General features: G+C 45.6%; 1 protein-coding gene and 2 gene segments (V, D, J or C); all 3 read left to right on the forward strand.

The window, feature by feature from the left end:
* The first annotated feature begins 429 nt into the window (after positions 1 to 429).
* LOC115457433 (transient receptor potential cation channel subfamily V member 6-like) lies at positions 430 to 9,833 on the forward strand. The gene is made up of 15 exons (XM_030186852.1): positions 430 to 542; positions 958 to 1,055; positions 2,260 to 2,382; positions 2,533 to 2,673; positions 2,874 to 2,972; positions 3,250 to 3,422; positions 4,928 to 5,074; positions 6,266 to 6,478; positions 7,165 to 7,251; positions 7,335 to 7,411; positions 7,582 to 7,747; positions 7,895 to 7,961; positions 8,681 to 8,949; positions 9,128 to 9,234; positions 9,489 to 9,833. Exons 1-15 carry the CDS (start codon positions 430 to 432, stop codon positions 9,781 to 9,783), a joined length of 2,175 nt encoding a protein of 724 aa, XP_030042712.1. The 3' UTR covers positions 9,784 to 9,833.
* A 4,038-nt stretch (positions 9,834 to 13,871) lies between these two features.
* LOC115457434 lies at positions 13,872 to 14,878 on the forward strand. The segment is given in 2 exon segments: positions 13,872 to 14,025; positions 14,478 to 14,878. Coding segments are annotated over 2 exon segments (555 nt in total).
* Positions 14,879 to 16,124: 1,246 nt separating this feature from the next.
* On the forward strand, positions 16,125 to 18,617 carry LOC115457435. The segment is given in 3 exon segments: positions 16,125 to 16,233; positions 16,505 to 16,813; positions 18,550 to 18,617. Coding segments are annotated over 3 exon segments (420 nt in total).
* The last annotated feature ends 22 nt before the right edge of the window (positions 18,618 to 18,639 follow it).

Genomic DNA, 18,639 nt, shown 5'->3' on the forward strand with positions numbered 1-18,639 from the left:
GCAGCCTGGCCCAGGAAGAAACAGGGGTAGAGAGAAAAGAGAAAGGCAGCCGAAGGAAGGACTGAGGATCAGCACACATTCATTTCATATGTACAATTGCTTTGATTTTTATAGCAAAGTCCTGAAATGTATAAAGGTGAGGTTAGAGTCAGAGATTCAGTCAGCTCTGGAGTGCAGAGCTGGGCTGCATGTGTCTGCTGTCTAAATTTTGTTACTGCTTCTAAAGGGGTTAAGGGAAAATGCTAAACTTATTCACTGCTTCAAGTCACAATTACAACCAAGCAGAGAAAAACAAAAGGACAGTGCAGGGGATTAAAAGTGCACAGGGAGAAAAGTGACATATAGATCCAGGGGCAAAGCTGAGATTAGAACCAATACATTTCTGGCCTTATCGTTCTCTGCTTCTGGCTGGAGGATTAGAAGGGAAGAATGGTTCTTCAGGAGCCCCGAGAGGCCCTCTCCTGCCTCTGGACAGCAGTGAGATCCCGTTTTCAGGAATGGATCCCAGATGATGAGGAAATCCAGTTTCTTCGCTACAAAAGGTACCTTTCACTTGCTCTCCCTCCATTCTTGGGTCGCTCTTTCCTCTGTCCAGGCCTCCTGTGGGAAGATGTTTGGTGGTAAAACCTATGAGAAGGATGTTCTCTAGATGTATTTGAAGGAAGTGAGGTTGTGAGGAATAATAACAGTGATAATTTGTCCCTATTTTGCCAAAAATATGTACTGTTTATGGGTGGCTAGGGAAGATTTTTGAGAATTCAGAAGAACTTAAGAACACTTGTATTTACCTTAGTTGACTGCTGGGATAAGGAGACCTGCCTTTTGCTCAGGCTGTCATTCCTTATACTACGTACAGGATACCTTATGTCTTGATCCCATTTCTGCTCAATAAATTCTTTATAAGCTTAGCTACAGTGAGGATGATTCCCACATCCACCTCTCCTTCTATTTCTGCAGGATCCATGATTCTCCCTTCTTGCTGGCTGCTAAGGAGAATAATATCTCAGCAATCAAAAAATTACTGAAATGTTCTTCTACCGACATCTTTGAGAGAGGTGAGTGCACCAAAGTTTCTACAGGAAATGAGGAGGTGGAAATTCTGTAGCAAATTTGCTTTATTTTGTGGGAAAACATTAGGCACAGATTGTTGCCCCAATTTCCTTTGATTCATAGGCACCTGCTTCAGAATGAATACAGCTATATGAGCAAAGACCCACCACAAAAAGGCTTATCATTTTGAGGGTCCTAAGAAAGTGATTTGCTGAAGGAACTGGTCTTTCAAAATCTCCTACTAGATGCATTTGTGGGGAGGGAAACTTATAAGAAGAGTAGCAGGAGCAAGCATGTTATTTGGGTTGGTGGAAGGAGAAGGTTGGTTGGGTGACTGGAGAAGAGTAGTAGGAGAATGTTTGTTGGGAAGGGATAGCAGAAGAAAAAATCAGGAGAAAGTTGATTGGGGAGGAACAATAATAGAATAGCAGAAGAAGGTTGGTTGGGGGTCAGTAGAAGAGTAACATGAGATGGGTTGTTTGCAATGGTCAGTAGAAGAGCAGCAGGAAGAGGTTGGTTGAGAGACATTGTAGGAGAACATTGTTTGGGGGGACAGTAGGAGAGTAGCAGGAGAAGGTTTGACTGGAGGTACAGTAGAGCAGCAGGAGAACGTTGGTTGGGGGTCAGTAGAAGAGCAGCAGGAGAATGTTGGGAACAGGAGAAAATCAGCAGGAGAAGGTTGGGGGGATGACAGTAGAAGAGCAGCAGGTGAAGGTTAGTTGAGGAACAGTAGAAGAATGCTAGAGAACACGAGAATAGCAGAAGAAAGTTAAGGGAGGAACCGTAGTAGAGCAGCAGAAAGTTGGTTGGGGGGTCAGTAGGAGAGTAAGAGGAGAAGGTTGACTGGGGGACAATATAATAGCAATGGCAGATGTTTAGTTGAGGGAGGTGATAGAAGAGCACAGAAGTTTGGTTGGGGGTTCAGTAGTACAATAGCAGGAGAAGGTTGGTTGAGGGAACAGCAGCAGAAAAGCAGAAGGTTGGCTGGGGAGGCAGTAGAGGAGTAGCAGGAGAAAGTTAGATGAAGCCGAATCTCTATTCAACAGCAACCATCATTTAATTTCAAGAACCCTATTCACTTTTATTGTTGTTCATTCTCAGAACCTCCAAATCTGGGTGTAGAGTTTATCATCAGAACTATCCTCAAATGTAATGAGATCCTGATCTAGCAGGTGTAACCTCCACATTGTGTGTTTATCTGATCTTTAGGAGCAGTGGGGGAGACAGCCCTTCATGTAGCTGTTCTCTATGATAACCTGGAGGCTGCCCGCGTCCTCCTTGATGCAGCTCCAAATCTTGTTAATGAACCAATGGTGTCAGAGCTCTACAAAGGTAAGAGAGAAAAAGGATCACACCACTGATATATGGTTGGCTGAGGTATCTTTGGACTCTAGTTTTCTGGTGGTGGTTCTGGGATGACTGTGATGACATCTGTGGCATGGCAACCTGACCTTTGCCTTCCTTCCCTTTTTCTGCTTCCAGGACAGATGGCACTCCACATTGCAGTGGTGAATCAGAACATGGGTCTGGTGCAAGAACTGCTAGCAGCTGGAGCTGACGTCTGCTCACCACGAGCCATTGGCACTAACTTTCAGCTCTCCAACCGAAATATTTTCTATTATGGTACAGTTCTTAGTTTTACGTCTCCCAGCTTCATTTGTTATGTGTTTGGCCTTTGTGAGGGAGGCGGTGGGCCACGAGCAAGAAGAAGGATATACAGAGAAGGGAGAGGGAAGAGCAAAGTATTGAGTGCTTGAGCTCTTAGAATCTCAGAATTTAGGTCAACTTTTCACCCCTTCCCACGCCTTTCTCTTCCTCCCCAGGTGAACATATTCTTTCCTTTGCTGCCTGCATGGGGAACCAGGAGATTGTAAAACTCCTCATTGAGAATGGGGCCGATATCAGAGCCCAGGACTGTCAAGGTAAGAGCTATACCTCGCGATCCATTTCAGTCTCCACCATGGTTCTGACTGGGAGATGGTGATCCTGAACACCTACAAGATCCTTTACTGAAGCCATTAGTTACCTGGGTGAGTCTTACCTATCTCTAGTAAGGTAAATCAATGTCTAGGAAGTTCTATGACATGAGCTGTTTCAAAGAATTAGTCAATTCTGATTTGGGTCATCACTGGCTGGTTTCTCCCTTTGTGACTATACCTCCTCCTTCCCCTCCCGTACCTTATGAATTCTCTCTTTCAGGGAACACTATCCTTCACATCTTAATACTGCAGCCCAGCAAGACCACTGCCTGCCGCATCTATGATCTCATTGTATCCTTTGACAAGGCAGAGGGAGGAACAAGTCTGGAGAAGATTGCAAACCACCAGGGGCTGACACCATTCAAATTGGCTGCTGTGGAGGGCAATTCCATGGTGAGTTGTAACATAACTTGGGCTCCTCAGCAATTCCTACCTGTGATCCTGAAGTGGCCATGTCTTAGCTGTCACTGCATAAACCGGATAGTCAGTGCTTCAAACCTCAAATTTCCCAGATGATTAAGGTTTGTTTTTGTAGACTTAAAGAACTCTACTCAGTTTGGCATTTCTTTGACTAAACTGCCATACACATTTGCTCCCATTCCTTCGTTATTACACAACTGGATTATTGTAACTCTACTTCATGGCATCTGTTCCCAAGACCTCAGCCATGTAAAAAAATTCGGCCATTAAACTTAACACAGGATCTCAAAGAAATTTGATCGCATCACCCTGCTCCTTCGGGAAGAGCATTGGCTTCCAGTCTCCCATAAGATTTCTTTTAAATTACTAACAATGGTACATGAAGTACAAGGTTTGGATACCCCACTTTATCTTTCTTGGCTGCTTAGCCCCTACACTCCATCCAGAGCACTTCGATCCTCTCAGCATAACTGCTTAATGATTCCGTCTCTTCGTTCCATCAGATTTGATTTCATCAAGACTCGGATCTTGAGTGTATCTGGCCCCACTCTGTGGAACCTCCTTGCTGTGGAATGCTCTTCCTTTTGTTTTACGACTAAAGACATCCTTCCAAAAATTTAAATCTGGTCTTGAAACGTTTTAATTTAATGATGCCTTCAGCCCTTGATGTTATTGCCTTTGCATCTATTAGTGGATTAGCATGAGATACTGTGTTCTCTCTCCTCTGATATGATGTATTTCCTTTCCTACTACTGGGAAAAAGTGTGTCCCTTGAACATTTTGAAATAATAACCGCAGACCTCACCGAATTAATTACAATTGTACATGCTCAAACAATGTTGTCCACGTAACCTTAACCTTACTGAGATGTCAAATTTTAAATAACACTATCCAAAAGTTGAGTTTCACAGAAGCAAGAGACCATTATTTTCTCGGAAATTCAGCCATTAATCTTTTAGCATTGTATCCTTTTTGAGCTCTTGAGTATTTTAATTAGAAAATGTTGTCAAAAGAAGACTGAGTTTTATCAACACGCAATGACATCACGGATGACATCAGCGAGTAAGTAATAAAGTCATGCCAGAAACTGAGATTTGTGACAGCAGTTTGTAAAAATTAAAAATCTCTTAAACGGGACGAGAGATTCCTATGTAATTTGGCATCGGTGATGCCACTTTATGCCCGTAAAATTTTAATTCGGTGCAGATTCGAGGTTGTTATTTCAAAATGTTTAGGGGGCTTATTTTTTTCCAGACACAGTATAGATATATAGATATATTCTGTAAACCGCTCTGATATATATCAAGTATTATTACACTTGAAACTTGACATGGCAGGCATTGAATATCCAGGAATAATGCTGAACATTTACTCCCCTGAATCTTATCTCTGTGGACATTTTTTGGGGAAAGGCCATAGTGAGCGACAGTTGAAGGTTTCCTCTATGTCACTATAGCCCAGTCTTCCTTTCCTAACAGATGTTTCATCACCTGATGCAGAAGAGGAAGCTGGTCCTATTTTCCTTTGGTCCTATAACTTCCACCCTTTATGACCTTCAAGAGATTGACTCATGGGGTGAAGATCAGTCCATACTGGAGCTTGTTGCCTCAACAAGAAAAAGAGAAGTACGTTGACGGGTGGAGGGGATTCTTGTACTGGTGTTCTGGTTTCCTCCTCACCACCATCCTTTTTGTTGACGTATTCTCCATACTGAAAACCTTCTAAGAGGAGCATCGATGGAGCAGCCACGAGATCACTTAAGGTCATGAGGGACAGACCCAGTCATTACTGGTTTTGCTTCCTTTTCATATTGAGACTTGTAGCCTGAAAAGAAAAAACAGTGCTGGCAGTCTCTGCATGTCTTTAATTGTTCTCGTACCTCACACTAACATTATCAGCTTTTGTCTCACCTAGAATGTAAACCATATTTACTTATTTATTTGTTGCATTTGTATCCCACGTTTTCCCACCTCTTTGCAGGCTCAATGTGGCTTACAATACATCATGAGTAACAGAAATACATGAAAAAGTATACATTTAGTGATAACTGAAGGATTTTGGGTAGCATGATAATGATAAAACATGATAGTGTATTAACAAACAAACATATTAAGAAGTATTTAAGAAATATATAAGAGTTGTATAAGAAAGTATATATTTAGTAGTAGTTGCAGGATCTTGGGTATCATGATAGTGAAAAAGCATGGTAGTGTTTTGGCAAGTAGATATAGTAGGGGCAGTTTTGGATGTGCGTATAGGAGTTTATGTTTGTTGATCATTGTTGTATGCCTTGTTAAAGAGATGAGTCTTCAGTAGAACTCGGAAGTTAGCCAATTCATAGACCGTTTTTAATTTGCGTGGCAGCGCGTTCCAGAATTGTGTGCTCAGGTAGGAAAAGGTTGACGCATGCGTTAGTTTGTATTTGAGACCTTTGCAATTTGGGAAATTGAAGCCTAGGCAGGGGATATTAGTGGTATACAAGAATTGATCTGATTTGATACAGATCATAAAGCAAAACAAGAACGGACGCTTTGGTGGCCTTTATCGCGGCTCCTTCAAAGCTAAAGAAGCTTCGTTTCTCCTCTCAGCTCCCTTTGTCCTCAGATAGAGGAAGGGAATCCCATACACACTGCTAAACCAAAACACCTACTGACTAATAGTCTATGTGTAATACATTGGAGAGAGACGTGAAGGGTCTGGTGTCCAACAATAGACTCCAGAAATGAGGTTAGGAAAGAGGTGACGATAGGGGATGCCTGTGCACGACCCGCTTTCGTCCTCTTTGTCTCTCTTCTTTTTCTGCCTTCTCCCCTAAGACCCGGCAGATCCTAGAGGTGACCCCAGTGAAGGAGCTGGCAGCTTCAAAGTGGAAGGATTTTGGTCGCCCCTACTTCTGCCTCCTGGCCACGCTGTATCTGTTGTATGTGTCCTGTTTCACTGCCTGTTGCATCTACCGGCCACTGATACCCCGCACTACCCAGGCGAACAGTTCCAGGGACATCACACTACTGGTCCAAAGACCCTTACAGGTACCCCAGGTGGAAAGAAGTTTAAGCATCCTGATAAATTACGTTACTCCTGGTAACCAAACTGTAGGTTAATTTTTCTGTTGGCTTTTATGGTAGTTCAAATAACAATAGGGTTTTAGTTTGGGGAGGGGGTGAAGGAGAAGGAAAGGTTTATTCAGAAGTCCTACAATTCTACCCCTCTGAATTTTGGAAGCTTGTTGCACACATGTATGTCACTGCTCACACATTTATGCATGATAAGTAAACATTTGCTGTCCAATCATTGCATCAGCCCCAAACAGAACGGTCTGTTTAAGTGGAGGATGTCTTGCTAGGGGGGATTGGCAGCAGTGAAGTCTATGGGAAATATGCAGTTGCAATGCCCAGCTTGCCCTCATGGTGGCACCAGAAGTCTACCAAACACAAGGGCCATCACAAAACTGGGGGGGGGGGGGGGGGGGGAGCTTAGGTAAGGGGATTATTTCATTTATCAAATGCATCAGTGCACATAACCGTGTACCAGATGAGAGCTTTTATACAGTGCAGGGAGAGAAAAGCTGATGTAGCTGGGGAGAGGGTGGGAGGGAGTCAGTGAACAGAGAGGAGATTCTTCATATTTATGGCATCCCCTCATTCAACAGCACACGTCAGGGTTTTTGTGTGATGGGAAGATCATGTATGACAACCCTGCATCCTTCTTCCTCCAGGAGTCCTATGTAACACTCACAGACAGGATAAGGCTGGTGGGGGAGCTGATCAGTGTGACAGGGGCTGTGGTGATCCTTCTCCTGGAGGTGAGGATGGGTCTGCAGGTGCTTAAAAGGGTTTCTGGTTGGGATTCTTGGACATACCCAGGCTAAGGTCTGTTTTCTCACAGATTCCAGATGGTCTGCGCTTTGGAGCGGTCAATCATTTTGGGAGAACAGCGCTTGGAGGTCCTTTCCATGTCATCATGTGAGATCCCTGCAGCTCAGGGCCAGCACTTTATCATTGCTTGTCCACCTGCTTGTCTTTGCCATTGTATAATCCTGCCGTGTATTTTTCAGAAACTGCTGCTTCCCCCCCCCTCCCCCAAACACCTCCTACCGTCCTTTACAAACGTCTTCCCCCACTTCTGTCTGCAGCCTCGCCTATGCCTGCCTGGTGCTGGGGACTCTGATGATGCGTCTCATGGGCACCCCTGGCGAGGAGGTCCCCCTGTCTGTGGCCCTGGTCTTTGGCTGGTGCTATGTCCTGTACTTCGCTCGAGGGTTCCAGAGTACCGGACCCTTCACCATAATGATCCAGAAGGTACCTGGGAAAAGAATCCGGCGAGATCCCTTTATGTTATGCACCGATATGAAGAAGGAGAAGAGATGTCTTTTATGCTTTATAATTAGGGGGACTGTAGTGTGGTATTAAGGGGGATGTGATGTGATAAACCTCTTTCTTCTCTAGATGCTGTTTGGAGATATTCTGCGTTTCTGTGGGCTCATGGGAGTGGTGATCACTGGCTTTGCAGGAGGTGAGGCTGCAGTGATTGACTGATTAGTGATACATCAAATACACTTGAAACTGCAGGACCTCAGAGGAGGGAGTGGGGATGGATTGAGGCCTAGATAAAGTTTAATCAGATTTTTGGGTGGGGAACAGGTAACATATAACCCCCCCTTCCTTTTGTGGCTTGTGGTCCTTTTCTGTGTTATCTACAGGTACTTTCTCTGTCCGTAGTGGACTCACAGTTAAAGGGTCTGATGTTCAGCTGGCAGCGAAGACGTTTTGCTCACCACTGACGGAGTTGTTCCCAGATAACCTGTGGAGGGGGGGGGGGGGGGGCTTCAGCTTTGAATTTGTAGTTATGTTTAAGCCAGCTATACACATAGCCACTTAAGTTAATGTTCAGCCCTTAAGTGGCCATGGGCTAGCGGATAAAAATAGGACAGACTTTTGTGTAGTTCCATTTATGCATTAAACTTGGTGCTTAAGTGACCAAGCTGCCCCCCCCCCCCCCCAGAACGCCCCAACATAGTCAGCTTTGACTTGCTAGCCCTGACCAGCCGCTGGCTAAATCGCTTTGACTATCGGCCCCTAAGATTTTCTACCAGGGGCAATGGAGGGTTAGGTGACTTTCCCAGGATCACAGGGAGCTGCAGTTCCCCCATTGGGCTACTCCTCCACTCCGCCCTTCCACCAGAGCCACTGCTGCTTCTCACTATCCATCTCTTTCTTTCTCTCTCCTTCCAGCCTTCTACATCATTTTCCAGACTGAAGACCCCAACTATCTGGGGCACTTCTTCAGCTATCCCATGGCCCTCTTCAGCACCTTTGAGCTTTTCCTGACGCTGATAGATGGACCAGCCAACTACCAGGTGGACCTGCCACCCATGTTCAGTGTGGTCTATGCGGCTTTTGCAATCTTTGCCGCTCTCCTCATGCTCAACTTGATCATCGCCATGATGGGTGACACCTACTGGCGGGTGGCTACCGAAAGGGATGAAATCTGGAGGGCACAGGTGAGCGGGAAGGGGGGACAGTACTTGAACTCTGAAGCAATGGCTTCAAATCCTCTGCTTGTCCCCCATGGGCAACAATCTCTCTTCAAAATGGAGGAGCTTCCCTAGGTTTCTCCAATAAAGACGAAAGGATGACCAGGGTCTCCACTAAGAGACATGGCTTATTGTATCCATGCAGGTTGTTGCCACCACCATTATGCTGGAGCGAAAGCTGCCCCGCAGTTTTCTCCCTCGAGCCGGGATCTGTGGAAAGGATTACGGGCTTGGGGAGCAGTGGTACCTCCGGTAGGAACCCCATGTGCATGCGTGTGTGGGTGTATATTGGTGTATTGTAAGTGTTTTTATATCGTTGTGTCATGTGTGACTATGATTGTGTGCATTTGAGTCTTTCACTGTGAAAGGATTATGTGAATGGGTGTTGCCTTGATTTCTAACATTGGACAAAGCAGAGATACACTGTGAGACACTCCCCTAATTAAAGGGTGTCAGTGCCGAAACACAAGCAGCCTATAACCCTACCAACGTGCTCGTTTCTACAGGGTGGACACCCTTCAGGCGCACTCCCCATGGACGTTGAGACGGTGTATGGAAGTCTTCTTGAGCTCTAAGCAGGAGTGTCCCTCTGGAAAACAGGAGAACGTGGAAAATGATGGGGGCTGGAGTAAGGAGGCTTTGGAAGAACGCTCCATTCGGGTGAGGAAAAAGTGGTGGGGGCTACTGAGACTCCTGAAAGATCCTCACCCGAATACAGATCTGATCGGCGACGTTGAAAAGAGGGCTTCAAATACCCCCAAAGAGCAAAGACAGCAGCACCCCGAGAAACCCAAGATATGAAAACATCATGGACAGCCATAGCAAGACTAGAGAAAACGCAAACTCTAGCTTAGACAAGGCTCCATTCCTTGGTCAGGTCTTCACCCAGAATCTGTATCAAATAAAGTGTTTTTTCTCATAGTGCAATGATCTGGCTGCTTTCTGTCTGTGGACCAGGGGTTCTTATACGTAACACCCAGGAGTGAGTTGATATCCTTAGAAGGGATTTGAGGTCACAGAAAAGAAAGAGAGAGAGAGGACAAGCTGGACCAGGCCCCCCACCCAGAAATTAAATGGTAGCAGAACACCTTACCTCAGTTACTAAAAAAAAAAAAAAAACAGACCCTCACCACATACAGAATAAGGGATCAAAAATTAGAAATAGACAAAAACTGAACTGGAAATGCCAAAATAAAAAAAAAGAGTCTGTATCAGAATTAGAAGCAGAACTACATTTTCTCCTGTATTGAGCAAAGTCCATAGAGAGAAAAGGTGTATTTTTCACAAAGAACAGAGAGAGAAAATCAAAGACTTCCCACAAAAGAGAGCTGGAAAAACTATAGTGGCCTAGTGGTTAGGGTGGTGGACTTTGGTCCTGGGGAACTGAGCACAGGCAGCTCCTTGTGACTCTGGGCAAGTCACTTAACCCTCCATTGCCCCATGTAAGCCGCATTGAGCCTGCCATGAGTGGGAAAGCGCGGGGTACAAATGTAATAATAATAATGTCTAATCCTGGCGAAACTGCAACTGGAGCAGCACAATCTGTGGGATCATGTCACTGTGCCAGAGCCAGCATCTGAGGGGTTTCGAGATTATGATTAGGGTTATATTTCAGAGCACCCCAGGAACATAGCGTTTGCAAGAAAAACTTCAGTCTAAATTCAGTTTCTGAAGCCTTTGCTGTGTTCTGGGATGAGAGACATGTGCTACCTGCCTGCTTCAGTGGGGGTGGGAGAGACGGTTGGTTGTTGGCACCTGCCTTCTTAGCCCCTCCAGTCCTCCATTTCCACCCTCCCCCGCCCCTTGCGGAAGGGGAAGGGAAGTGACTTGTTTCATGCTGTGGAGGGCAGAGTCATTTTGGTGCATCTGAAGCAGAAGTAGGATGGAAATTTTGAGTGCTGTTCTACTCCTTACCCTGAGTCTCCTCTGTAAGTGATCTGAGGACTGGGGAGGGGTAGGGTATGGATAGAAGAAAAGCCATACTGGGTCAGACCAGTGGTCCATCTAGCCTAGTATCCTGCTTCCAGACAGAAAAGGCAGATATGGGGGGGGGGGGGGGGGGGGGGGAAGAGAGTCAAGACCGATAGTCAACATTTTCTGCATTCGGTCTTAATGATTTCCAAGCACTAATAATTTACTGTTAAAGGATTTGCCATTTTCACCTGTTCTGAAAATCTTCTGGGAGTCCTCTCTGCCTCATTTCTCTCCCTCCCTCTTCTCCTCTTGGTCCATTCTCCAGATATCCAGAGCCAGCGCATCACCCAGAGCCCACGGTTTCTGGCAAGGCTGGCAGGCCAGGCAGCCTCCCTGGAGTGCTCTGTAGAAGGTGTAACAGACCCCTACATGTACTGGTATCGACAGGACAAAGCTGGAGCTCTGCAGCTCCTGTCTTATTCTTTCACATCTAAATCAGTGGAAGATACTCTAGTGACACATTTCACTGGGACAAGACCCAAAGGCAACAACTTCACCCTGAAGGCAGAGCAGCTGATGGCGAATGACACAGGGCTGTACCTCTGTGCCTGGAGTCACACAGTGGGGGGAGCAGGTACAGCTGCTTTACACAAACCCTCCAGCAACTGCTTCCACTGAGCTGTTATGGGAGCAGTAAATGTCAGCAGATAAAGACCTACAGGTCCATCCGTTCTGCCCAACAAGGTGGCCGGGATCTTGCCTAACTCAAAGCTGGCTATGTTGGGGCGGCTTGGCCACTTAAGCACTGATATTCAGTCCTTAAGCAGCAGGATTAATGCATAAATGGGACTGCAAAAAGGCCTGTCCTATTTTTATCCGTTAGCCATGGCCACTTAAGAGTTGAACATTGACCTAAGTAGCTATGTGTTAGCTGCCTTAAAAATAACTCCCGTCAGTGGCGAGCAAAACGCCATGGCTGCCAGCTGAATATCGGACCCTTAGATTGACCTGGATTGGCCATTGTTGGAAACAGGATGCTGGGCTTGATGCAAATGGTTCTGTCCCACTTAAGGCATCTGTGCAGGTTCCGTTTCTTCACGATTAAACGCTGGCATACTTAACCTCTATCTTATGACCGGGGGAAGGAAGGAAGGAAGTTAGGTTCCCTTGATAGGAGGCTTCAAAATGGAAGGCTCGTTACCAGTAATAATGAAATATAGAGGGGCTTCTGATAGCTTTTTGCTCTCAGTCTCTCTGGGTGCCCAATTGTGTCTATCACACTGTTTTCTGTGGCCTGGTTGAGACAGGTTACAGAAAGTTTGCGAGTGCTTTGAGGAGTTTGTAACCTTTCCTTCTGCTGCTCTCTGCATCCTTGTTCTCCTCTCAGGGCTGGAAGCAGCTGTGGTCAGACAGACCCCATTCGTGTTGCGGTGGCAGGGGGAGACGGCAGAGCTGGACTGCCAGCAGGATGGATCTCATGACTACATGTACTGGTACCGGCAGGGTGGGGAGCAAGGGGGGCTCCAGCAACTGTACTACTCCAACATCCAAGGCTCTGAACAGCGGCTCCCTGAGGTCCTGGAAAAATTCACAGCACGAAGAGCCGTCAGGAACCATTTTCCCTTGAACATCAGCTCACTGGAACTGAGGGATCAGGGAGTGTATTTTTGTGCCAGCAGTAGAGGCACAGTGCTTCTTACCCTATGGCCGCCCCTGCAAAAAACCAGCACTGCACTGACCAGGACTGCCACAAGGTGGCAGTGTCACAGCAGCAATGAGGGGTAGGTTGCAGGTCTCCCAGAGGAACAGCATTGGGGTCTTGAAGAAAAAGTCCACAACGTTTTGCTTTTGTGTTTTCCCTATGGAATTATTCCCCCAGCTAAAAGTAGCAGTAAATTAAATTATTATAAGTATTGAGCAAAACAAAGCTGCAGCTATTTAAAAACACAGAAATTCTATCACTGGACTATTTTTAAATTGTGTTTGCCCTGATTCTTATGTCTGGACCCAGGAGATATTAAAGTAAGGGTATTTTATGATCCCTGACTTTGCTTCCACTGTCCAGGCATTCATCAAAATAGTCTACCAGTCAAATTAGTATATTGTAACAATTTTAAGGCCTGTGACTGCATGTGGGGGGGGGGGGGGGGGGGGGGTCTATGGATCCCACTCACATATAGAACGAGGCCCAAAGTGAACAAGGCGGATCGCAGGCTGAGCTGCAGCTACAGGAATCGGGACATTTTCAGACATTGAAGCCTCAAAAATCTACAATGTGAGAATTCTTGTAAAATAAAGCATTAAAAAAAAACAGCAGTGTTCTTGTCGGTGGGGAGGAACCGAATCTCTCAGACCTCCAGCAACACCCAAGACTGAGCTGCCTGCCTTAGATTTCTTTATTTTTATTTAACAAAATTTATAGCCCGCACATCGTAACATCTGAGCGGGTTACAACAAAACAAACATAATCAAGATTAGAAACGTTGTTAAAACAAATAGACTTTAACGCTACAACACCGCATCTCTGAGCCTGATAATGAACTCTTTATAATCTGCTTTCCTCTTATGAACATTTAATGCATTACCAACTTGTATTTCCTCATACCGGAAATGGCGATCGTCATTTCGGAATAATGTAAGCCACATTGAGCCTGCAAATAGGTGGGAAAATGTGGGATACAAATGCAACAAATAAATAACTATATAAAATTCTAGAATAATAAAAAGATAAAAATTAAAATGCATACTTTGCTGTAAATGCATTTAACTAGTGCAAACCAATTCGATCACAGAAGAGAGACAGATTCCTTGATTAATCTCATCTAAACCTACTTGCTTCTGGCTCTGCTAATCAAACTCCATGATTCATAGTAGTGGAGACATACAGGGGGAGTCAGAGACATTGAAAGAGAGGCAGAGGGAAAGAGAGACACTCGCTCTCTGTAAGCAGGGGAGGGAAAAGATTTTCCGACAGCATGTCTGCAGGAAGTGGCTGTGAGACCGCATACACTCCAAGACAGTGCAACAGGACGGATTCTTGTACACTTGTCTCAACTCTCACTGCCTGCATACATGAAATGAAAGAAATGGTGCCTGGGTACTCACTGATCCTTCTCATATTCCTGCCATGTAAGTGACAGCACAAGTCCAGCTCTGTCTCTCTCTGCCTCAGTTCTAATGTCAGGCTTTGTCCCCATCTCTCTCTCTGTGACCCTGCCACTGACTTTCTGTGCTTGACTGAGGGAGAAACTGTTTCTCCCTGTGTCTCAGCTCTAATCCCCAGCTTTGCCACTGACCTTTCTCTGCATGTGATCCCAAAGGAGTCACTCTTTCTCCCTGTGTTTCAATTCTAATCATGGCTAAGCAACATTTTTCTGCACCAGGATTGTATGAACGGAACTGTGACCCTGGGGGACCCTGTGTGTGACTCTGGGAGAGTCACTTTATCTCCCTGTATCTGCCACAGTTCCGTTCATACAATCCTGGTGCAAAAAAAAACGTTGCTTAGCCATGACCACATTCTTTTAATGGCAGATTCGTGCCCACTCCTCTTTTTAGAAATTGTTGTTTTTCCTCCCTAGGCTGGATGGAGGCCACGGTGGTGACTCAGACCCCCTTTTTGGTCCTGATGGAGAGGGACACAGCTAATTTCTCCTGCCACCAGGACGGCAGTGATGAAACCATGTCCTGGTATAAGCAACAATCCGGGAGAGGGCTGGAGCTCGTGTATTTCTCCTATCTGGAGGGAGAACTGGAAAAGGCCAATGACTATCCAAATAGGTTCTTGGCCAGCAGAAGTGATAGAAAGAGTTTTCCATTGTCCATCAAGGACCTGGAGGCTCAGGATGCTGCAGTGTATTTTTGTGCTAGCAGAAGCAGCACAGTGCTGAAATCCCCCCTCAGTGCCCGTCAAAAACCATCCTCCAGGGCAAATGGAGGTAGCAGGCACCTGCATCCAGCACCAGGGGGCGCCATCTACTAAGGAATACCAGAAAGCAGTCCACTTCCGTCTGTAGCCTGATTTCTAATGGGCTGATGCTCAAAACCTAACGCTGGTTCTAGAGGTGATAAGCAGTGCAGAAGACTCTAGCGCAGGAAACCTGGGCGCCAGAGATTAGCGTAACTTGCATTTAAGCATAGGCAAGCAGATATAAATGAGGTCATTAGCGATTCCTTCTCAATGCTCGGAGAAACACACAAAAAACCCTGCCCTGGTGCGCGAAACCTACTGCCAGACCTGAGAGAATTTCTCATGATTTTCCTTTTAAAATCTGCCGGGTTTTATTTTATTTGAAAGAGGAAAGCCCATGCGAGCCTCTTGAGCTCCGCTGGTGAGGAACAAATGTCTGAGCAAAAGCAAAAGTGGAAGCAGACTTTGGTGTCTGTTTTCTGTGAACAAAAATTTGAATAGCTTATATTTAAGGAGCAGAAGAACAGCGCTCTGTGCTGTGTTCTTGATTGAGGTATTGTTTTTATTTTTTATTTATTAGGATTTATTTACTACCTTTTTGAAGGAATTCACTCAAGGCGGTGTACAGTAAGAATAGATCATACATGAGCAATAGGCAATTACAGCAGTAAAAATATTCTTATAACAGTACAAAGTATAGAATAGTTACGACTTACAATGTGAACTCATAAGTACATAAGTAATGCCACACTGGGAAAAGGCCAAGGGTCCATCGAGCCCAGCATGCTGTCCACGACAGCGGCCAATCCAGGCCAAGGGCACCTGGCAAGCTTCCCAAACGTACAAACATTCTATACATGTTATTCCCGAAATTGTGGATTTTACCCAAGTCCATTTAGTAACGGCCTATGAACTTGTCCTTTAGGAAACTGTCCAACCCCTTTTTAATTGATAGTGAAGGGTAAAGCAAAGATGGAACATATAGGTAGGTAAGAGAGTAAGAGGAGTTAAAAAGTAAGGTAACTAATTTAAAGAAAGGTGCATATGAGGTCAGAGAGAGGTTTATGCACTCCTACCCTAGCTGAGATAATATTTAACCATGTCCTGCTGCAGTATGTACAGCCCGAGTCACTCCTTGTGTGTGTGAGACTAAGACGTTAGTTACTTCTTCCATTAAAGTCCTGGTTGAAGAGCCAACTTTCACCTGCTTCCTGAAGTAGAGATGGTCTTGTGTTAAGCGGAGCATCCTTGATTTACAGAGATTTGCCCCATGGTCCCTGAACTGCACTAGGAGGAGAGAAGGAGGAAGGGAGTGGCAATGCAAATGATCTGTTCCAGCTCCAGAGACAGTATTGGGGAGTGGGGAAAACGGTGAGCTGGAGAGATGAATGCAACCTGGGGTGTTGTCCTGTTGTTTTCTGTACTTGGTAAGTTCTGGGTTTCCAGAGCCCCAGTTCCCTTGCTAGAGTTTAAGAGAAAAGGCTTCTGGCTAAAAATGGAACATTTGCTCAGGATGGAGTTTAACACGAAATTCCAGCGACTTCCCACCACAAGTGTAACAATTCCTACAAAGCTGCTCTTACATGTCAGCGGTCTTGGCTGCCCTCGGAGTTTGCCTCAGTTCCCTGGAGACTGAGCTTGAAATCATTCTCCCCTCTGTCTGCCTGTATAATTTTGCTTTTTTACTTTTCTCCCCAGGTTGGACGGATGGACAGGTGACACAGTCCCCTGACATGGTGAGGAAGACAGGAAAGAGCACCCAGATGAAGTGTTTGCAGAATCTGAACCATAATTACATGTACTGGTACCGCCAGGACCATGGTGCAGGGCTACAGCTTCTGTGTTACTCGGTGGGACCAGGGGTGGTAGAGCTGGAACCTGCCTATCCCAGGAAGGTGAATGCCACCCGGCCCAAGATGGACCACTTCCTCCTAGAAATCTCCGACTTGAAGCCCAACGACTCAGCAGTGTATTTCTGCGCAAGCAGTAAAGCCACAGAGGTGGAAAGTGTGCAGCTCCCTGTACAAAAACCTACCGGGGGAGGGGAGTCTTTCAGGCATCCTGTATCAACTGAGTCTCTGTGGAGCCACCTCTGGGACATACCCACATTTCTTTCTCTATTCTTTTCAGTGGAGGGGACGGGGGGGAAGAGTCACTTTTTCTCCCTTTGTGGGACCCTGGGTAGGTCACAGTTTTAACCCTGGCTCTGTGACAGACTCTGAACTCGAGTGAGTAAAGGTGTGAAAGTTTCATCAATTTCATGTGCCAGAAATGTGCTGGTGATGCCTGGCTGCATAACATAGTAGATGACAGCAAATAAAGACCTGTACGGTCTATCCAGACTGCCCAACAAGATAAACTCATTGCATAAGCTATGATGTGATACTTCATGTGTACATATGAAGTGTCATTTTCAGGACACAGACTGTAGAAGTCTGCCCGGCACTGGCCCTGTTCTCCCACTACTGAAGTTGTCATTGAAGCCCCAGTCAAGCCCATCCAAATCTGTCCAGCCACGGTCAGGGCACAGACTGTAGAAGTCTGTCCAGCACTGGCTTTGCTTCTCAATTACTAATGTTGCCATCTAATCACAGCTAAGCTTGGTTGGTTCCTGCATTCTATACAAGATTCCTTTGTGTTTATCCCACACATTTTTGAATCCTGTTACTGTTTTCATCTCCAACACCTCCTACTACTTAACATTTCTACAACGCTATTTTTAGAGCGCTACTAGGGTTACGCAGCGCTGTACAGTTTAACAAAAAAGGACAGTCCCTGCTCAAAGGAGCTTACAATCTAAAGGACGAAATGTCAAGTTGGGGCAGTCTAGATTTCATGAATAGAGGTATAGTGGTTAGGTGCCGAAGGCGACATTGAAGAGGTGGGCTTTGAGCAAGGATTTGAAGATGGGCAGGGAGGGGGCCCTCCGGGGGGAGGGGGGCATTCCAAGTATCTACCACCCTCTCCGTAAAAAAAGTACTTCCTGACATTATTCCTGAGTTGCGCCCCCCCCCCCCCCCCCCCCCCCCCCCCCCGCAACCTCAACTCATGTCCTCTAGTTCTACCACCTTTCTGGCTCTGGAAAATGTTTGTCTCTGGATTTATACCTTTCAAATGTTTGAATGTCTATATCATATCACCCCTGTCTCTCCTCCAGGGTATACATTTCAGGTCCTCAAGTCTCTCCTCATACATCTTGTGACAAAAACCCCATACCATTTTTATCGCTTTTCTCGGACCCACTTCAAGACTTTACATTCTTAGAAAAGTGAAGAAAATTGTGTGCGGTGTGCGTCACAAGATGTACGAGGAGAGACTTGATGACCTGAACATGAATAACCTGGAGGAAAGGAGAGAAAGGGATGATATGATACAGACATTCAAATATTTGAAAGGTATTAATCTACAAGCAAACCTTTTCCAGAGATGGGAAGGAAGGTGGTAGAACGCGAGGACATGAATTGAGGTTTCAGGGAGGCTGACCAACATCAGGAAACACTTTTTCATGGACAGGGTAGTAGATACCTAGATGCCCTCTCACGGGAGGTGGAGATGAAAGTGGTAATGGAATTCAAAAATGCATAGCTGTTCCTTTTTTATTTATATGGCATAAACTACTTCCTTGGTTTTAATTAAAAAAAGAATCACCCAAAGCAGGGCACATGTTTATACTAACATAATACACAAAGTTAGACGTAATCAAGTCTTAAATAGCGTATGTGTTTTCACATATTTCTGCTCAGTGCAGGACTCACCACAGTGCCCCTGTTTTTTCCGCTCAGCTCAGAGCCTAAGTGGGGTGACAGGGTGACCACATCCCGTGTCTCTCTCGC

This window comes from Microcaecilia unicolor, chromosome 14 (assembly GCF_901765095.1).
Source record: "Microcaecilia unicolor chromosome 14, aMicUni1.1, whole genome shotgun sequence".
Taxonomy (NCBI): Eukaryota; Metazoa; Chordata; class Amphibia; order Gymnophiona; family Siphonopidae; genus Microcaecilia; species Microcaecilia unicolor.

Excerpts from the sequence above, each read along its gene's own strand:
- LOC115457433 (XM_030186852.1), top strand. The coding sequence starts at position 430 with ATGGTTCTTCAGGAGCCCCGAGAGGCCCTCTCCTGCCTCTGGACAGCA. Across the intron at positions 2,973-3,249 it reads CAGAGCCCAGGACTGTCAAG|GGAACACTATCCTTCACATC; the intron begins GTAAGAGCTATA and ends TCTCTCTTTCAG. Across the intron at positions 7,252-7,334 it reads TGGTGATCCTTCTCCTGGAG|ATTCCAGATGGTCTGCGCTT; the intron begins GTGAGGATGGGT and ends GTTTTCTCACAG.